The sequence below is a fragment of the Myotis myotis genome, unplaced genomic scaffold (assembly GCF_014108235.1).
Source record: "Myotis myotis isolate mMyoMyo1 unplaced genomic scaffold, mMyoMyo1.p scaffold_m19_p_15, whole genome shotgun sequence".
Classification (NCBI taxonomy): domain Eukaryota; kingdom Metazoa; phylum Chordata; class Mammalia; order Chiroptera; family Vespertilionidae; genus Myotis; species Myotis myotis.
The window spans coordinates 22771494-22793280 of NW_023416319.1; the positions used below are offsets into that span (position 1 = coordinate 22771494).

General features: G+C 44.5%; 1 protein-coding gene across 8 annotated transcripts in view; it reads left to right on the top strand.

The window, feature by feature from the left end:
* The window catches only part of MYOF (myoferlin), a 137937-nt gene that overhangs the window by 14569 nt on the left and 101581 nt on the right, over positions 1 to 21787 (top strand). For all 8 annotated transcript variants that reach the window (XR_004972182.1, XM_036336582.1, XM_036336580.1 and 5 more), the window contains exons 2-4: positions 4844 to 4899; positions 7486 to 7577; positions 21065 to 21173. Coding sequence is in view for 7 of the 8 variants with exons in the window: in XM_036336582.1 (XP_036192475.1) it covers positions 4844 to 4899; positions 7486 to 7577; positions 21065 to 21173 (257 nt within the window). In the remaining variant the exon portion in view is untranslated. The remainder of the gene's footprint in view (positions 1 to 4843; positions 4900 to 7485; positions 7578 to 21064; positions 21174 to 21787) is intronic.

The window sequence follows — 21787 nt, forward strand, 5'->3', positions numbered from 1 at the left end:
TGGGCTTAAAGTATTTAATTCCTTTCCATAGGAAGACATAGTCATCTTTTTTTTTTTTTTAAATATATTTTATTGATTTTTTACAGGGAGGAAGGGAGAGAGATAGAGAGTTAGAAACATTGATGAGAGAGAAACATCGATCAGCTGCCTCCTGCACATCTCCCACTGGGGATGTGCCTGCAAGCCAGGTACATGCCCTTGACCGGAACCGAACCTGGGACCCTTCAGTCCGCAGGCCGACGCTCTATCCACTGAGCCAAACCGGTTTCAGCAACACATAGTCATCTTAAAATCAGAGTGGGAACAGGGGGAGGTTGTGAGAATGGAGAAGGGACACTTTCCATAATTTAATCTGATGTTTAGTGCCTAAAATTTCAACCTTTTTTTTTTTTTTTTTTTTTTTTTTTAAAGAAGTGGAATTGAATAAGTGAATACTAGTAATATAAACATGTGACTCTTTGGCTTCTGGTAATGAAGGAATTTATTTTTTTTAAAAAGAATTTATCTCCCCCCCCCCCCACATGTCTATATGTAAGAATAGGCTTTCAACAAAATGCAATGTACACATATTTTGATAGAAATCAGTCTCCTCCTTAGAAGGGATTCTCCAGAAGGGAGAACTGGTTTGCTTTCCAGGAGGAGAGGAGCTAATGCCAGCAACTTAACCTTCCCTTCTTAGCTAGGGAGATAAGAGGTCAGTGTTTAAATGCATGGGGTCTGGAATCGGACTAGTCCTGAGATCATATCGTTTTGTCTTTTAAAGGAAGGATTCAACTGAGTAAAGTTGAAGGTATAATTGGCTCCATTAAGTGACTCAGGCTAGAGGACAGTGCCCTTAGCACGAACATTGTGTGCAAGTGCAGGAGCACAGGAAGTTCCACCTGAATAGCCCCATCTGGTCTGCGGTCACCCTGCATCAGCTGGGACTCAACCGGTCCCCTTTGTTCTCCACACACAACCGAATCACGTCTTTAGGAACATATATTGGAAGAGTTGTTGGGCAACTTGATTTTTGTTGTTGTTGGATTATGAACTTTTTGACGTTACAAAGTGCAGTTTCTAACACCCTCCTTCCCAAGTTGCCTGTATCAGTCAAATGAAGCTTAGCCTGGCATTCACGCCTTCACGGTGTGACCATAACCTTCCCACACAGCTTGGTTGCCTTTACTCCCTTCCGCATCCCTTGGTTCCAGCCAATTGGGCTGTGCAGTGTCCCTAGACATGACCTGTTCTCTTTGCCTCCGTGGCTGACCCACCCACCCCATTTCCCCCACCTGGAGTTACCTTTTCTCCCAGCTCCACATCCGGTCCACCCTTGTCCTGTGATCCCCAGGTCAGCCTCTGCTTCTTCCTCAAGGCCTTACCTGGTGCCCACAGCCCAAAGTCGCCTCCCTTTCTCCTGAATTCGTATTTTCATCTGCACCTCTCTGATGCCAACTGAAGCCATCTGTCTATATTAGTCACCTGGCCACATCTACCTCCCCACTGGACCACCTGAGAGCAGGGACCATGTCTTAGGTATCTTTGTGTCCCCCACAGTGTCCAGCTCAGTGCCTGACAAGTGATATTTCAAAGATATTTGTTGGATGGAAGAATGACGATGTAGATTAAGATTTGTGGAAGAACTCACTTACTGACCATTCCCATGGGCTGAGCTATGAAGTCCCTGTGCCTGACCTGGCCACTCATTATTCCCATCACTGACCCTCTTTATATATATAACATTTCCCTCTAATATATATATATATATATATTTTAGAGGCCCAGGGCACGAAATTTGTGCATGGGTAAGGTCCCTAGGCCTGGCCGGCAATCAGGGTCGATCGGGGCCTTCTGGCTGCCCCGGGGCCTTCCTTCTGGCAGCCAGCCAGGGCCTCCCTTCCCCAGCTGCCAGTTGCCGACCAAGGCCTTCCTTCATTCCGCACCACCCCCGGTGGTCAGCGCACATCATAGCAAGTGATCGAACTCCTGGTCTTCAGGTCGAACTCCCAAGGATGCCAAGCCACATATGATATTTATGCATTTTCTTTTTTACCCCATGGTCCTCACTATGAGTTTATTGAGTTCTTACTATGTAACAATTCATCCAGTTGTTCGTTTATCAGTACTTTATTACCAAACTGTTTTATGCCAGGTATCACTTTTTGTACTAAAGATATAACAGTTATTTTTTAAAAATACAATTCTTTACTGAGTTTATAGTACAGAGAGTCACGAATTAAGTAATCACACTAATGAATATTAAATTAGATAGTAAAATCCGGACTTTGAGTGTCTCATTTCATGTGTCTTCTTTATCCAATGTTTCTGGCAGCTTCCAGTGAGGCACTGCGGTGTGGTAGCAAACACACACTCAGGTTTGGTACCTGATGTAGTTCGGATTCTGGCTGTTTCCTTATTAGCTGGGTGACCTTAGACGACTTAACCAGCTTCTCTCAATTCCTTGTCGGTGAAATGGGGATGAGAATGCTGACCTTGCAGGGCTGTCTTAAGGATGTAGACATGCAGTAGAAAGCACAGCCTGGCCCTTGTAGGTGGATATTTAGGGGAAGCTGCTGTAATTGTGGGCAGAAGCCGTTTTACCCAGCTCCGTCTGCTGAGAAATCCTTTGCACGGATCCTCTTTCTCTCCAGAGCACTTGTACTGTAACCAGAGAGGAAGACTGAGAGGTGTCTGTGGATGAGGGGAGGGTGAGTGGGCTCAACGTGGAAGTGTGGGAGAGGAAACCAGGACAGCTGCTAGTGACATCAGACTCAGACCCAGTGAGGGGGTGTGAGCCCCACAGAAGGGCCACAGTCAGAGCTCACGGGTCCAGGCAGGAGCTGATGGTAGGGTCATGCTGCAGTTTGGAAAGGGAAGCCAGCGAGGCTTCGGGAGCCCACTCAAGTGGAAAAGTTAATGCTTAGCAGAGGGAGGGTGATGACTCATGGCTTTGCTATGCTGAGGTCTTGGAAGAATGAGGTGGTGAGTCCCACTGCTGGCCGTGTGCTGAGAGCCTTAGCAATGTGACATTCTGCTGAACAAAACACATTACTTCCCCTCGCTGTAGTGGAGGGGAAGCTGAGGATTGGTTCAAAGTGTGGCCACCAACGGGAGACTGCCTGGGTTCAAAACCTGGCCCTGCTTCTTACTAACTGGGTGACTTTGAGTACATTATTCAGCTTCTCAGTTCCCTTAGCTGTGAAAGAGGAATGGAAATAACTGTACATACCTCCTAGGGTTTTTAAGGAGAATAGATGATGTGAGAGAATAGAAAATAGATATGTTGGTCTCCCCCTGCAACCCTGTTCCTGACCCAGAGCTTTTAAAACCCTTGTAATGTCCTACGTGATACAAGCAGTGGGAGCATGTCTTGTTCTAATAGTTGGTCTTTGACCCTGTCCCTGACACAGGGCTCCTAAAACCCTTGTAAATTCCTAAGTGATAAAAGCAGTAGGAGCATCATTTGTTCTCACAAGGCCACTCTGGGGGGACTCCTGGGTGAAGGCTGGTCCCAGAAACACCAGGCCGGAATGAGAAGCTTGGAATTTTCAGCCCCACCCCCACTCTTCTAGGCAGGGGAGCACATTCATATACTGGGAGGGTGATGCACCCTAACTCCCTGGGGACAGAGCTTGGGACCCTCTCAGACCTTGCTGTATGTATCTCATCTGGCTGCGCATCAGCATCCTTTATGATAGCCTTTAATAAACTGGTAACATGAGTGTTTCGCTGAGTTCTATGAGACGCTCTGGCTAAGCCGGGTTGGTTTATAAGTGAACTGTCGGAAGCACAGGTGACAACCTGGACTTGCTTTTGGTGTCTGAAGTGGGAGGGGCGGCCGTCTTGTGGGACTGAGCCCTTAACCTGTGAGCTCTGGAGCTTTCTCCAGGTAGATAGTGTCAGAACGGGGTTAAATTGTAGGACACCCACCTGGTATTGCAGACAGTTGTTTGGTGGGGGACTCCGCTCCATACATCTGGTGTCAGAAGTGCTGTGTTTTGTGTGATGGCAAAAGAGACACACAGGAGGAAAAGCTGGTTTGTTTTCTGAAAACAGATGAGCAACATTAGCTCTGATTTTGCTAAGGATCTGGGCACAGAGGGGCCTAATAGGAGCCCCTGCTCTTGGGACTTCGCTCCAAGAAAACTTACACACCAGCTGGACTGACGTTGACTCGACCAGGTAGGCAGGTGTGCTATCGAGTCTCCGACACAAAGACAACCTTGTGTCTTCAGAAAAGGTGGACCAGGAGTAAAGGCAGCAGCCCCCCAACTCTCTGTGGGTCCTGGAAAGTGTTTACCTGTGAATTACCTTGTGCTGAGGCCTGTGGGAGGGAGTCCAGCTTAATCTTTAAACCGTCAGGATGTTGACCACATGCAGAGGCAGCATGGACTTCAGAGCTGAAGCTCCGGGTCCTGCCAGCGCACCTCTGCCACGCGTGAGCTCCGGCACCCTTTTTCACTCCTTTGAGTCTCGCGTCCTCATTTATGAAATGGGGACACCTGCATGCCAAAGGTTAGCTGTGTTGGTTTCTTTCTGCAAAAAGCTGGCGAGGCAGAGGCCCTGGGTAATCTTGGTCTACAGGAACTGGTGAGGGAGAGGCAGAGGATTGCGGTGTTTCCATATTTCCATGATTTTGAGTCCCCCATCCCTACACGTGGGGATGGGAAAAACGTTTTAGACTGAAACCTGCTGTTGGGTTTGGAAAACTTTGATTCAGATAGCCCCTACCCTAGACAGATGAAAGGGGCACGCAGGCACATCATTGGCATTCAGGGAAATGTTCTTTGAATGAACAAGTGAATGGTACCTGCTCTATAAATACTTCTAATTGTTGGTATCTCTTATTTTTTATTTGCAGATGAGAAAAAGAAAACAAAGAAAATTGATAGTGAACTCAACCCTGTCTGGAATGAGGTGACTTCATTTTTTTTTTTAACTTTGTTTCAACGGATAAGCTACATCTGGTGACCCCATCTTTGGTCAGAGGTGGACACTTCCCTTTGGAAGGATAATCTCTGCATTTCACCCCCACCCCTTCCGTCTCCCTTTGTGGCCAAGGAGACAGCAGAGCAGTTCAAGGAGACAGAGCACAGTGGCATGTCCTGTGCGGTGGAGGTGTGGTGAGCGGTGCGGTGAAGAGGGCTGGGTTTAGCCTGGAGCATCCTTGAGCTTGCTATGCGGCCTTGGTCCAGTCATGTTGCCTATGTGGGCACATCTGTAGAGCAAGGGGTGGTCTTAGACCATCTCCAGAGTCCCAGAGGGAATGCTCCATAGTTAAAAACATATCTGCCTGTGACTAATCAAGAGTATATCACATGATACTTTGTGTGTCTGGCTGAGTCAAGATATTTACTGTTCTTATTGTGACAAAATAATATATACCACTATTTAACATAAAAATTTTGAAAACTTCAGATCAGCATAAAAAATTACCTTTGGCCCTGGCTGGTGTGGCTCAGTGGTAGAGCCTCAGACTGTGAGCCGAAGGGTCACAGGTTTGGTTCCTGGTCAAGGGCATGTATCTGGGTTGCAGGTTCGATCCCCAGCTCCAGTTGGGGAGCCTGTGGGAGGCAACCAGTCAATGTGTTTCTCTCACATAGATGTTTCTCTCTCCCTCCCTCTCACTCTCTCTAAAAATCAATGGAGGAAATATCCTCAGGTGAGGATTAACAAAAAAAAAATATTACTTTTGGTCCTACTATCCAGAAGCAACTACTGTTAACATATGGGATATATCAAGAAATGTTTATTGACTAAATATATTTAATAAAATGTGATGTCTTAAAATTAGAAAATTAGCTTCATAAAGCAAGTACAATTTCTTATGCTACTTTTTTATTATTATATCCTAAGCACATACCCATATCATTTCATTCAAAAGCATTTTGAATGACTATGTAATATTGCATTGAAGGGATATAATATAATTTATTTATCCCCCTCCCCTGTATTTAACACATGTATTGATATGTGAAAATTGTAATTTTTTCCACTGAGTAGGGTTTTCCTATGATGGCTAATTTTTGAAAAGTTGATCGTCAGCCCCATAATTTTTTCCAATAGCCAGTCACACCTCCCTGGGTAAGTGCAGTGATAAATGTCCTTGATATTTTCACTAAGTCGGAGGCTGTGAAGACTTCCTCTCCCAACTAGTGTCAATATCTCCATATGAGAAAGACCAAACCTTCTTGTTGAATGAGCTGAAGGCAAAAACCTTCTTAATGCCTTTCTGAAAAGCCCTCCCGCAGAGCTCCAAGAATAAAATAAATAAAAGTACATGTACGTGTGCACTTAGTGCTTCAGGTCTGAGTGATGCTAGTGTGCCTCTTTATATTCGAGGTCACACCGCATGGGCGATGGCAGAGAGGTGTATGCTCGTGTGAGCAGGTGTGTCCTCCACAGGGCATCATCCATCTGACCCCATTTTGTTTCCCTCCTATTTCCCCCCTCATATTGCAAAAGTATTTATCAAGCAAACTTTTTTTGTTGGTAATCCTTGCCCGAGGATATTTTTTCCATTGATTTTTAGAGAGAGTGGAAGGGAGAGGGAAAGATAGAGAGAGAAAAACATTGATGTGAGAGACATATCGATTGGTTGCCTCCTGCATGTATCCCAACCAGGGTCTGGGATGGAGCCTGCGACTGAGGTACATGCCCTTGACCAGAATTGAACCCGGGACCCTTCAGTCTGGAGGCTGACGCTCTATTCACTGAACCAAACCGGCCAGGGCTCAAGTAAACTTAATTGCAGTTTTATAACTGAAACCTAACCAAATGAAATGCCAACCCCAAACCCATTAGGATTAGTGGGTGTGTTCTAATATGAGCTATGAGACGATTTTCCATCCATTCCAGACCCATTATAAGGAGAATTAAATCATCAGTAGATACTGCTTTATTTAATTCATTTATTATACAATCAATCAAAGGCATCAGTGCTACTGTGTTGATTTTTTTTTTTTTTTACATTTGTCAGTAGACAGCGATTTGTTGCATTAAGATGAAAGTCTCATCTGACTATAGCACTGGCCACAGTGGACATTGAATGAGGGGCTGATGCATTTTAGAAAATGTTTTCTAGATCATTCATCTCTTTGATAATATTATGTTTAGGAAGAGAAAGTAATTTCAAAATAGCCACTGAAGAAAACATTTTCACGTCTACATTTTATTTTATTCTTGCAACATTGTGGTAGGCATTGTCAGTTCTCTGAGTATGAGGTAGGGGTTGGCGACGTGTCCAGGGACACAGAGCCTGGTAAATGGGAGCCAGGAGTCACCACCAGGTCCTTAGAGGCTAAGGCTGGTTTACTTTCCCACAGTCCTCAGCAGCCTCCAGGCTTAGAATTTAATTTATAATTTAATCACTTCCATCTAACTAGAAATTTGAAAGATTGACATTGGTGATGATAATGACCCAGCGTTTAGTGTTGGCACATTTCAATTTCTTCCCTGATCCTTTTAACGGCCTTTTTGTTTTCGTAACCTTTCTGTGGACAGATTTTGGAGTTTGACTTGAGGGGCATACCACTCGACTTTTCATCCTCCCTTGGAATTGTTGTGAAAGATTTTGAGACAATTGGACAAAATAAGTAAGTTGATTTCAACTCTTTTTCTCATTTGGCATATTATCTTACTGTTGTTTATTTTATTGAAAGAACACATCTTTAGTAACATTTTATAATACTTCCAATATAATCATACTTTAATTCCATGTCATCCCCCACTTCTGAGCCAGTATCAGCTGTGGCTAATCAATAACGGTGCTTTTATTCAAACGTCTACTAGTATATTCCTAAAAGGCTGCAGACACTAAGCCACCACTAGTCTATCCAGTTTGGCACTTAGTCTGAAAGCTATTTACACTCCAGAAACTTCTTTGTTAATTGCATATAGTCATTTCCTACCTCTGGTGGTTTATCTGAACTGCAGCTATATTGGACACAGGGAAAATACTTTCTCCCAATTATGTGTGACCCATATACATCTCATTCAAGTGATACTTCCAGCCCCACTTCCATTTTAATGTCTTATTGGCCTTTTAAACTCAACAGATCTAAACCAGTTTCCTTGTCTTATTGCCTCTATCAATTTCCAATGGGGGAGAGGGGTGTGATGGTGTGCCATGGTGGCACCGAGGGTAGTCCCCTGGGTAAAGCTGGGGGGTTCCCAACTAGGTTTCCATGGGACAGAGTGACCTCAGGAAATTCACTCCATTCCTTGATCTGGACTCAGGTCTTATATTGGCTCAGAACCCAGTCTTAGGCAAACAATTCAAACCAAACTAGCTTACAAGAAACCAGTGCTTAACACTAGGTCACTTACTTGTTATTTTCCGATGGAAATAAATGCTTGGCAGGAGGGCATTTCTACTCTCTGATCATTGAATTCTCCTTTATGTCATACCACATAAGAAACCAAATTACTCTGTATCCATGATTGTAAGATGTCATTGACCATAAGATGTACTATTAAATTAACAACAGGGTTGGGGGAGAAGGAAGCCTGATATTAAATACCTGTGCCAATTGTAAGAAGCATCCCAATTTATAGTAATTTTATTCCTAGTAGAATGGGAATGCGTTTACAAACGTATGTCTCAGCCTCAGGCGCATTTGGTATGATCAGAGGGCTGCAACGAGAGCAACAGTTCAGGTAGGGTGACCATGTGCCCAGATTTGCTTGGGACAGTCCTGGTTTATGGTCGCAGCACAATGATTAATAATGCCCCTTTTGCTGTCAACAGTGGCTTGGTTTGGCCACTAAATTAGATGGTTGCCCTAGTCACTTGGGATGTTGGAGAAGCACTGAGGAGGCCAGTCAGGTGGAGCTTAGAGAGCAGGAGAAGCTGGGATGGAGGCAGAAGATGAGGTCATCAGAGCCACAGCACACGGTTCTGTGAGCCACAGCACAAGCTTTGGATTTCATTCCTAGTCAAGCAGGAATCCATTAGAGGGTTTTGAATATGATCTGACTTATATTTTAGAAGGATCACCCAGGCTTTCTGTGCGGAGACTGGAAGTAGAAACCAGTTAGGAAGCAGGGAAAAACAATACTGGGAGACTGTTATATGTTCATTTTACACCTCTTGAAACACAGTGGGGCCCCTGGATGACAGCAGTGATGGAAGAGGACAAGTCCCCACCAAGGCCCACCTTGGCACCTACTTTGAGCGTTTGGTGTGTATTTCTGGAGATAGAGTTGATGTGCGGTCGATCTGGACCTGGACATTTTTCTTTGCAATTTTGAACAAAGGAAACTACAGTGGGTCCTGTTATAAGGGTCCTTCTAAAGTTGGGGGCTCCATGCATCTTGCTGAGATAGGTTGCACTTGGTGCCATGGTGTCTACTGAGCAGGAGAACAAAATGAGCAGCTGTTCCTATGGCATTGTTGGGACAGGGGAAGTTTTAGGCCTAAAGGAAAAAGGCAGATTCCAGGCCAAACCTGAAGCTGCTCTTCATTACGCTCTCAACCTTTCCCTTCCCTCCGGCCGGGAGGGCTTCCTCCCCTGACTTCTCCCAGCACCCAGCATCCTTATTGCTGCTCCCGGCTCCCGCTGGGCCTGCCCTCTGGGCCACATGTGCACCATCTGCCAATTCTTTTCTCCAACAAAACTTGTCTGTCCTGTGTCTCAGTCCTTCAAGGTCCTGCGGGCTGAAAGGAACTTTCCAGAAACAGATCCGAGTGATGGTCTAAGGGCTGCTGATAGTTCACTGTGTTAACTTCCCAGGAATGATGACCTTGGGACTGAGGTCACTGGTGACTTATTTGAAGGAGTGGACAATATGGGAATTCTGGGCCCTGAGGCAGGATCATTGGGAGAGGTCTTTGGTCTTTTCAGTTAGGAGATTAGCTCTCTGTCTGCAGATTTCCCTGCACGGTTGTTTCCTGTCTTCCATGAAAGGCCCACCCTGTCAGCTCTGGAGTGGTCACGGTGTGATAATGATGCCCTGGCAGGCCTGTCCTCTTACCATCCTCAGCCAGCAATTGTGACCTTTGGCCTTGTTTCCTCCAACTAAACAATGCGTAGACGTTAGTCACATTACCTGCAGGGAAAAAATTATACTCAGCTGGGTGATTGTTCAAACTATTTGTGTGTTTTGGCCCCATATCTTCTTGTTGGCTTTTCTACTAAAGCTTCGGCCTTTGAGGACTGCTCAGTGTTGGAACGTTTTCCTCACCTGGAAGCACAGGGTGGGGGCAGAGGATTTTTCTCCCAGCTTAAGGAATGTCTTGCCTGTTAACTTTCCTGTTGCTGTGGAGACTGGCTGTGCAAATATGTCTGCTGCTCCAGGCTCTCACATCTGCTGCTCTGGGGCCTGTAAGCAAACAGTGCCAGGCTGCCTGGCTGGCCCACACCCACAGCGACTGCCCCATCCAATCCAAGGAAGCACAGCGCCTTTGTGTCACTAGCATCCCTCCTCAGGCACTGGGAGAGGGCTGGGCATTCCGTGCTGGCTCTGTCTTCCTCACTTTATAGTCATCCAACCAGCCATCCAGACTGAATGATGGCAAGAGAAGAGCCGGAGGAGCCTCTTGGTCACATGACGAGCATGAAATGCTATTTTTAGCTGAAACGTCAGAGTGGAAGAGTTTTCTCAGCAGCTGAAGAATGAGAGTTCCCTTTGCAGGCAGGCAGCATGGCCACCAGTCAGTGAGAACTTCGGGAGTGCCGGTGACTAGGCCAAGCCTTTGAATGCATTATCCCACTTAATCCTCTTAGATACCCTAGGAGGCAGGTCCTGTTTTTCCTCAGAGAGGTTAGTGATCCGCTTAAGGTCACACAGTAGGTATGTGTCAGAGTCAGCATTTATAACCAGGCCTGTACTCTTTTTAAAAAGTGTATGTTTTTATTGATTTTAGAGAGAGAGGAAAAGAGAGTGAGAGAAGGAGAGAGAGAGAGAAACATCAGTGTAAGAGAAACACCAATTGGCTACCTCCTGCATGCACCCCCACCAGGGATCGAGCTTGCAACCTGGGAATGTGCCCTGACCAGGAATCAAACTGGCACCTTTTTGGTGCAGAGGACGATACTCAACCAACTGAGCCACTCCAGCCAGGGCAGGCCTGTGCTCTTGACTCTTACACTCTACTGAAAACCTATAGGAACCAAAATGTAGGCGGAATGATTGGCTATCTTTTGGCTATGATGGAAGCAATTTTTCTAATTTTGAAACAAATAAAAGAATACTCACTATCTACTAGTAGCTCCTCCCTAGGTGAACATTTTAAGTAGGCATTTTTATACTATTGAATACTAAAGCACTCATGCTCATGCTCCACAATGGACAAGATAAATTCGGAGACTATAGCGCATCTTCACAATGACCTTGAGAAGCAGAGGCGAGATTTGAGGCTCAGAGGAGCTGAGACTGGGACATTGATCCTTTGGCATCCTGATCCTATGGAACTCCACTTGAGTTCCTAAAGAAAAATCATCTTCAGGAGCTTGGAAATGTAGGAATGAGAGATGTTTACAAATGTGTGTGTGTGTGTGTGATGTGTGTGTGTCTGTGTCTGTGTCTGTGTCTGTGTGTGCACATGCCAGGGAGGAAAAAGAGATACCAAGTAGGGCTTTTGCATTTGTTGTTCCCTCTACATGGAGAGCTCTGTCTCTTCAACTGCAACAGATGTAAAATCTTGTCATCTCTGACCTTAGCATCTCTGACCACCCACCCTGCCGCCACTCTCCATCTCTCTGCCCTGTTTTATTTCCTCAGAGCCCTTCTTGCTAAGGAGCTCATGTGGTGCAGGAAGGTGGAGGGAGTCCATCCAGGCATGTGGCTATTTGGGTTAGGTTTTAGTACTCAAGGGTATGTGTGGTCCATGCATCTACTTCACCTCGCTCAGCTTTCACCACCATCTGAAATGTTCTTATCACTTTATTTACTCATTTGGCCTTCTACTAGACAGGAAGGTCCATAGTTATGGTGTTGAATGCTTTAACACCAGCACTTAGCCTGGCTCTTAGTAGACCCTTAGGAAATGTTTGTTGAATGAATGAACAAGTGAGTTTATGATACAGCCACATCAGTGAAATGTAACATTTCTAAAGAACCTTGCATCTAACAACTAGCCCACCGATAATGGGCTATTTATATGAATTCTGTCCAGCTCAGCTCTCTGGAACAGCTTTCTGATTCCAACTTGGGTTGAAGCTGCAAAGGAGTCAGAACATCAGGGGGTTGGACCACAAGTGAAACAAATACCTGTCCCAAAGCTCATTCTATTTTATAGGGAGATGTGGAGCTTCTCCCTGCCACAGCCAAAAAACTAGATAAAATATATGTAACAATAGTTTTGGGTATTGGAAATCAGCAGCACAGGACAGTGATCCCTGAGAGAGAGGGGAAATAACTGTGAGCATCCAACGTAATGCCTAGAGAGCATTTCCAGGCTGAGGGACAGGGAATTCAGCAGATCCATCCTGGTTGTCTCCCAGAGTCAGGGAGGTGCAGATGGGAGTCTAGAGCCACACACACACACACACACACACACACACACACACACATGCACACAGCCCCCGTGATTATAGAGGGTTCTCTTGGCACTTCAATTAAGTACTGGGCAGTGAGGAAACTACTCTCTGAGGCAGGGAAAAGAACCATCTGAATAGAATAGAATATTCCTTGAAACACACACAGGGCTGGGAATTGGTAATGCTCCCACCAGCCAGAGTGGAAAACCTAATTTATGAGCATTGGGTAGAGTACCCAGAAAGATTTACTTTAGCAATGTGCAAAAACAACAGATGTTTTATTATTAATAGACTAGAAGCCCAGTGCATGAATTTGTGCATGGGTGGGGTCCTGCCAGCCCACCCTGATGAGGGCTCATTGGGGGCTAGGCCAGCAGGGGGGAGGGGCAGTGGGAGGGCTCCTGGGCGTGTCTAGCCCATCTAGGTCAGTCATGATCGGGCCGGACCCCAGCAGCAAGCTAACCTACCTGTCAGAGTATCTGCCCCCTGGTGATCAGTGCACGTCATAGCGAGTGGTTGAGCAGCCTTAGCATACCATTAGCATATTACACTTTGACTGGTTGAATGGATGACCGGACACTTAGCATATTAGGCTTTTATTATATAGGGTAACATCATTAGTAGACAATAGTTCAAGAAGGTAGAAGTATGCTTGAGCACATTAAGTAGAGACATGGAAGATATAAAAAAGACCCAAATTGAACATCTAGAGATGCAAATTACAATGTCTGAGGTAAAAGACCATAATGATCTCCCTTAGAGTTTGCATTCCTAGTACTCTCATTTTTCCCCTCCGTGTGTGCACTTGTGCATTCAAACCTCCGTCACATACACCCCCACACAAATGCAGAGCAAAGTTAGAAACATCATCTGAGTATCAATCACTGAGCCAGGCATCTGTTCTGCTGTAGTATGAATAAGAGGGAGATGCCTAAGACCTAAGAATATGTCTAGGAGGAAATTCACCCAAGATCTTGCTTAACAGGAGGTGTGGGCAAGTGGTCAGCTGTACAATCATGTGATTAGTTTGGATTTGGGCTCTTACTGCCTGTGTGACTCTTGAAAAGTTTCTTCATCTTTATAAGGGGATTGTAATACTTCCTCAATAAATGGTAGACGAAGGGCAACTTTTATGTAGTTAAGGAAAATTTACTTCAATTTCCTGGGGTACAATATAAGAGCTAATATATATTGTGGGCCTACAATGTGCCAGGCATTGTGTTAATGCTATTCCACACATAATTGCATTCGACTGTTGTAATGACTCTGAAGCAGACTTATTTCCAATTTACTGATGAGAAAATGTGGCTCAGAGAGGTTCACCAAATTGCTGAAAGTCACCCAGCTCTTTGAATGGAAACACATGGATTTAATTTAGTTATGTTAAATTTTTTTACACAGAACTCAGACCTTCCAAGAGGACCATCTCTTAGAAGAGGGAGCTCTATAACCTGTAAATCATTTTTTTTCCTGTAAATTATATGTAAGGTCATTGGACTATCCTCAGTGATATATTAGTTAATATAGCCATTTAGCAAATATTTGCTAACTAGAGGCCTGATGCACGAAATTCGTGCAAGAGTAGGCCTTTCTTCTCCCAGCTACCAGCACCTGCTTCCCTCTGGCACCTGGGACCCAGGCTTCCTTCCAGCCGCTGGCAGGCACCCAGGACCTGGGTTTCCCAGCAACCCTGGCTTCATGTGGAAGGTCTTCCAGTTTAATTAGCATATTATACTTTTATTATTATAGATGTGTACAGTGCATCAGATACTGCTCCAGGCATTGGGGGTGGGGGTAGGGGATTTTGCTTACATCTGAGTGGAGGGAACAGGTAATAAATAAATCCACATGTAGTACATCAGATGGTGATAAGTATGAAGAAGAAAAGTAAAGCAGGGAAAACAGAAGAAAACGATAGGGTGAGGGGTGTGTGTGCATGCACGTGCCTGCTGGTTTAGATATGGTTTTTGTTATGGGCCTGTTTTATAATGCAACATGAGATGTAAGGCTTTGAAAATTTCATTCAGGTTCCACTAAATTGGATTTCATTAGAATTCAACTACAGCTTGAAGTTTACTTCTGGTCTAATCCTGAAAATAACACTTATTTCCAAACAGATTCATGGTATGTATAGTGTTAGGGTGGGGAAGGAGCTATTGGATGTATGTAAGAGAAAGGACTGGTTTGAAGAACTTTTCACAATGATTGAATAGAAATGGATGTGGATAGTTACAATGGGTTTTTTTCTTTTTTAATCTTCACCCGGGGATATTTTTCTATTATTTTTTAGAGAGAGTGGAAGGGAGGGAGGAAAGGGGGAGAGAGACAGAAAGAGACAGAGAGAGACATCGATGTGAGAGAGACACACTGATTGGTTGCCTCCCGCATGCGCCCCAACTGGGGTGGAGATCAAACCTGAAACCCAGGCACATGCCCTTGACCAACTATTGAACCCATGACCCTTTGGTTCAAGGGATGACATTCCAACCACTGGGCCATACTAGCCAGGTCACACCGGGTTCTTACCTGTTCATTCATGCCCTCCTGCCCCTACCCCTGGATAGGTAAAGCTACCTTCCTGTGGTTTAGGCTGTGCATGAGTTCAGATCCGCTTTCCCTGCAAGTCCTGGCCTGGAGTCACATGCTTTTTTTCAGGTCTCTTTTTCTAGAGCAGAGTGTGAAATAATCATAAAAAGTGACTGCTAAGCACTGTCCATGTCCTTACAACTGTCAAGGTAAGGAACATCCAAACCTGTAGAGGATTATTGAGAGTTTATTTGAGCCAAACTGACAATTACCGGGAAGCAACATGTCAACAGTTTGAGAAAATGCTCCAGGGAATGACACTTTTGCAGCTTTTTTAATACATTAGAATCAAAGAAGGAGACATAAGGAGGGATACATGAAATTCATTAGTGGTAGGTTAAGGGGGCAGGAAAAGGCAAAGCAGGAAACCTCGGGGACTGGATAAAAAGTTAAAGGGAAAGACTCATATTTCTTTTACCTTGGTGGGAACAGGATAGTTAACAATTAACATTTACAGCACCTAGAGGTGGTATGGGGGGAAACAAGATAACAATGTGTGGTGGGGTGGGGGGGGTTCCTAGTCTTGCCCTGAGGGATCTGGAAAAGGAGATTACTCTGTCATTTCAAAGCTATGTTATCTTAGATGCAAACCAGGGACCGCTCACTTCAGATAAAGACTGACCTTTGTCAAGGTATCTACAGGCCTAGGCACGGTGGCTCTCCTTCATGACTCAGTTTTAGTCAGGAATTTTTATGTTCGGGACATCTTATGTGGTTACTTTCGGTCTCCCAAGTTTGTAAGGCCAACCGTGCAGGCCTCCCCTGAGCTTGTCAGGTTTCGTATGTGGCCCCCTTTTCATCCACAAAACAATGCTATTAGGTAGGAGCTTTCATTGTGCCCATTTTTCTGATGAGGAAACTGAGGCTCAGGGAAGTTAACCTATAGTACAAGGATGAGTACAAATTGGCCAGCTCTGCCTAGCTCCAAGATCTCACTCCCTATGTTATGTAAGCTGTCCTCCTTACCTTATAAGGTCCCAAGGGGTGGATGGGTTAATGGCAGCCAGGTTTGGGAACCACTGTGTAGACCAGCGTTTATATATATATGTATTCTAAAAACCCCTGCCCCTTTTCAAAGAACAGGACAAAGACCTCAAGGCTCTCAAATCCTGGTGTGATGTTAGGACGGGAAGCCATAGGAAGGGTGCATGTGGCTAGACCTGCCACATAGATTTTAATGGACTTTTGTTTATATTTTTTCTATTAAATAATTGGGTTTCTATGCCCATTTTTCAGATATGAGCCTATATTATCATACTGACTGTGCTTTTAAAAGTATACACACCCCCTTCTCCAACCCCCACCCCTCCACCTTTCCCTGTCCCACTAAAACCATTGTTTCTCAAACTTCCTGGGTATAAGAATTAACTAAAGAAAACTCTGACTCAGGGTCCTGGGAATCTATAACCGCCCCGGTTATTCTGTCACGGGGAAGTCTGGGGAACCAGATTTTGAGGAATGATATATGAACTAATCCAGAGAGTGAAGATGGCTGGCTGGAGACTCAGGAGGGTGACGGGGAGTGCCCTTTGAGGGTGTGTTGCTTGGCTCTCCTGCTTTCTGCCTTGGAGACAGGGAGGAGCTTGCCAGATCCTGGCCCAGGGGAGGGGCGAGTGTGGGGAAGGGTGACAGCGCCCCCACCCTTCCCAAAGGCGACAAGGCCCAAATGACTAGGCTCAGCTGGCTGAGAGCCCAGTGCTTCAAAGAGTAGGTCGTAATGGCCCTTTCATGTTTTCTGTGGGGACCTTGGAGCAGCTCAGAAAAGTATTTGTCCCCAGCCCCGTTGGGGACTGTTCTCCACCCTCAGAGGATGGGAAGTCGAGATGTCCGTAGGGGCAGACACAGAGCAGCAGCATGTGATGACTTTCCAGCCTCCATCAGTTTTCCTTCCCTCCTCATGTCCTCAGCGTGTCCCTGCTGCACCAGCAGCTCCATGTCTGCGAGCTCCCTGATTAAGAACTCGGCCAGCGGAGCCCTTACTCACCATAGTGGCATGCGGCTGTTAACATTTGTGTCCACACTAACGCTCTTTTTCAAACACACAGACTCTGTTTGTTTTAACAAGAGAGAAACAGTTGAAGAAATTCTTGCACGACGAAGTTGACGCACTCTTTTGTTCCCCCAATCGTAACAGCTAAGTTTCAAGTAGTTCTCCCACTGCTTAGGACCAGTCACATGCTAGTAGAGTTCCAACTGGAAACTGCATGGACATCGATGGAACAGGAAGGAGCAGGGCTGGCTTTTTCTGCACGTCAGAATACATCTGCATTTTATTAATTCCACCAGTAAAGCCGGAGAGCCAAAGGGCCTTGGGATTCTTTCACTATAAAGTTTCCTTCTGAGACGTGGCCCATCTGTTTCAGTGGTGGGTGGAGTCCTTGGGGAGACTCTTATTTTTCCATGAGCATACAGGGCTAACTCTCCACATTACTGTCACACTTTAACATATTTATAGTATTAGTAATATGAAAAAAAAAATGGGTTCTTGGTTCACTGTCATCTCCTTTAAAGGAAATTGGCTTGTGGTCCGACTGAACTGTTCTTATGCCCCATGTAGGAGGCCAAGTCATCATTTCCCAGACTCACAGTATTTTGTATCCAGGCAACATCATAGAAAATAGGCCAGCCCAGCCGGCATGCCTTTGCTCCTACGGAGCTCAGACTTCCCTATGGGCTGTTGTCCTCAACTTATAGTGAAAGCTCTTAGAAGTTATAACTGTTTGCATTTTTCTTCAGCTGAACCCAGCTGTTAAAAATATTTTGGAGATTTAATCTAAACACACTATCTGTACTTCAGATAAAAAGAAATTCAAGTTTTCTTTTACATTCCCTGTACCCCTCCCCCCTGACACAAAAGCATCAGAATTTTATGAAGAAAATCATAAGAAATGGGACTAAAGGTTTCTGAAGAAGGAATTGCAGTGAGGCTGTATAATTAGCTTCCTTTATTTTATTCCATTCCTGGTCAGTTATCTGTTATCCCCTTCTCTCATGGGGAAAAGAAAGCAGCAGATAGTGGTTGAGTCAGAATGAAGTTGTAGAACCATTCAGGACCATAAAAGGCCAGCAGATGGGTTTTGTGTTTTAAGCAAGCCCTGTCTCTCCAGTTAGCCACAAGTCCCACCACTCTCTATTGTCTTACCTATCACTCACTGTGTTTCACATTTCTGTTACTGGCCTAACTTTCCCTCCTGGCACCCTGTGTGAATTGAAGTTTGACTTGCAACATTATAGACTAATACCTTTGAAGGCATAACCTTTGCCTAGTATTCTGGATTGTCCATTATGGACCAGATATCTAGAATATTTTTCCCCCTAAATCAATGAACAAGGACTTTAAGACAAATAAATGTTTAACATGATATGATTTTCTAAATAGGTACATGTAGAAGACATCCTATATAATAAAAGGCTAATATGCAAATTGACCAAACGGCAGTCGCTATTATGCGCACTGACCACCAGGGGGCAGATGCTCAATGCAGGAGCTGACCCCTGGTGGTCAGTGTGCTCCCACAGGAGGAGTGCCACTCAGCCAGAAGCTTGGTGAGCGTAGAGGCAGTGGCAGGAGCCTCTCCCGCCTCCGTGGCAGTGCTAAGGACCCCTAAGGGTTCTCGACCTGTGAGAGGGCACAGGCCAGGCTGAGGGACACCCCTCCCCCCCCCCAGTGCATGAATGTCGTGCACCAGGCCTCTAGTCAAATACATAAGTCTCGTGGCAGATTATTAGAGCTGAGAAGGGTCTGAGGAATTATTTCAGTTCACTCGATTGTAGGTAATGAAGTCAGCTCAGAGAGTTAGGTGACTTAGCTAAGGCCTCGAAGGACGGTGGGACACAGTGTTAACGCTAGAACAGGTTCTCAACCTAGGGCGATTTGGCTCACTAGGGGACAATTGGCAATGTGTAGAGTTGCTGGTGGGCAGAGGTCAGGGAAGCTGCTGAACATCTGATAAGACCTAGGACAGCCCCCTAAAACAAAGAGTTGTCCAGTTCAAAGTATCAGGAGTGCTGAGGTTGGTAGATGCTGGTCTAGCCCCAGGGCATCTTCTTTAACTTCAGCATTACCCCAGCAAGCTGTACTTTTTGTTTTGTTCCAATACTTATTTATTGCTGATAGAGATTCATGTCATCTTGACATTAGCAAAAGCAGATTGGTACATGTTTAAGGGTGCAATGTCCTGATTTAAATCATAAAGTTAGGTTCTGAATCATGGAATTGTGAGAAATAAAATCCAGTGTGTTTCCATATCTCTCCAGGACACGCAATACCTGTCAGATGACTTTGAAAGCTGCAATTTGCACATTTTGTTCCTCTTAAAAACTCAACTGGACAACGCCTTGGCTTACTGCCCTATTTTTAAAACATGGAGAGAAGTTCTCAAGCTCACACCATGTGGAGCTAAATGAGACGCGGAAGAGATTTTGTCAGGGACTCTCACTTTGTGTGGGAGATTTACCTGTTTCATCTGGGGCAGATGGAGTCACGCGTAGGTGCTTGTCCTCAATATGCCAGGGGAATGAAAATCCAAGCGAGGAGAAACCATACTCATGTAAAACCTAACAAACACACCGAGTAAACGTACTCATCTGAAAATGTTTTCTGTGAAGGTCCCATCAATGCTCAGCATCGCCTGAGAGACCTAATGTCTATATTGACTCAAAAGGGCTGAGAAGCTCACTCATCCCTCTGGAGGCAGAACTGTCCTTTTCCATTGACATTAACTGACTCTACGTTTGACATTAGAAGAGATTGGAATCCATCAGGGTTGTTGAGTGTCTCGTCTGGGGTTCTGTCCACGAAAGTGTACTCTTCCAAGAAACCATATGCAAATGGTTCACATCATTCGGTCATTTGGTGAAACAGGTTGCCATGGCAACATTATGGCCTTGTGTGCAATATAATATTAATTAATAGTATTACTCCTGCTGAATGCATGTGGTTGGGTGACAGACCCCAGATTTCCTATCTAGTCCTATTTCTGAGGTCTGAGTGGGGGAGGAGAATACGGATATATGTCAGTTCAAAAACGACGTGCCTGGGTTGACATCAACTTTCACTTCCTAATATTTAAAGAAAATGTACTGCATTTCAAAATAAAATGAATATCTTCCCATAACATGAACTTTTCTGATTATTTTTGCTTGGAGACCAGAGTTATGTGTTATACTCAACTACAGTTTCTTCAATCTGATTGTGTGTGTTTTTTTATATAAGGAATCTCTTTTATTACTTTGAGAACTTGATGTTTAGTGTTGTATTTTTATGCTAGTGATATTCCATGCTATTGTATCTGCTATTTATTAGCATATGTTGCTGCAAATGTAGATGAGGTGAAAATAAATATCATTTAAAAAATCTTACTATTTCTCTCTTCCATTTTCGGTCTCCATCCTGAGAGCACACCCCTGCTTTTTGATTGCATTTCACAGAGGGAAGTGTTTCACTTCACCCAGTCTCAAATCCTCCTGGGTGTATAACCCTCGATTTATAGACTATAGTCTATGGAGAAGAAAGAGAAGCTCACACATCCAACTTTTGAATGCTGCTCCCGAGTACATGGGGTTGCAAGGTAGCCCCCTCAGTAAACTTGCAACCTATTTACAGTTCAATGTCTGCTTGGGGGGATGCTTTTATGTGGACAAGTTTTATGGCTCCTTTCAAATTTTTACCACAGAGGAATGCTTGAATCTTTTCTTGCTCTTCTCTCTTCCAGGACTTGAGAGTGTAGGGAGGCTATATTCAGTCTTTGCCTCTCACCCACCCATCTCATCATGACTTGATATTTCATAGGCACCATAGTTAGACTCTTGAAACAACTACTTGTTATGGAGAAGTGATGGCTGATACGTAATGTTGACTGCCAAGTTACCCTACTAGGGTGAGAACAAAATGGCCCACATTTCATTAGGAGTGACTTCATTGATAACAGGTGGATAGGAAGGAAATTAGGAGGTCTGGTGAGTCATGGAAGCATGCCTCTTACTTAGGTTACTGTTTCTCATTTCCTCTGCAGATTAATTGGCACAGCCACTATATCCCTGAAGGACCTGATCGGCGACCAGAGCAGATCGCTGCCGTACAAACTGATCTCCCTGCTAAACGAAAAGGGGCAAGATACTGGGGTGAGCATTTCCCCTCATGTTGAATGGCTTCAAAGTGAGATGATGAAGCAAAAAAGAGTGTGAAATTATAATTATCTCTACACACACACACAAGTCTACTGATTTTGAGATAAACTAGTCCATTTGCAAAGGATATGGCCTTATCCTATATTCCCGATCACAGAACTGGATAAATTTGATTTTCTACAACAAAATACTATAAAGCAAGTCTGTCCCTCTCTTGGTGCATGTTCTCTTGGGTGTTAACATTTGTGTGGTGAGCATAGCTGTGTGTATCAGATACTCTTTGAAACATTCTAGAGAAGGTAACTTATTAATATTACCTTGGAATATCAATAAGTTAGTAGCACGATCTTTATTATTGCATTAGCATCTACACTGAATGGCCAGGTTATTATGACCGGCCAGATTATTATGACCACCCCATCAATACTTCATTGACACTTACAAAAATACTGAATATTGAAAACTTCCTAAGCAAATACTCCCAAGGTTTTATTATTATTATTATTTGCATAACTAATTCACTTCATTGTACTGATGGGGTGGTCATAATAATCTGGCCAGTCATAATAATCTGGCCACTCAGTGTAGTTGTTTTCTGATCACAGCCT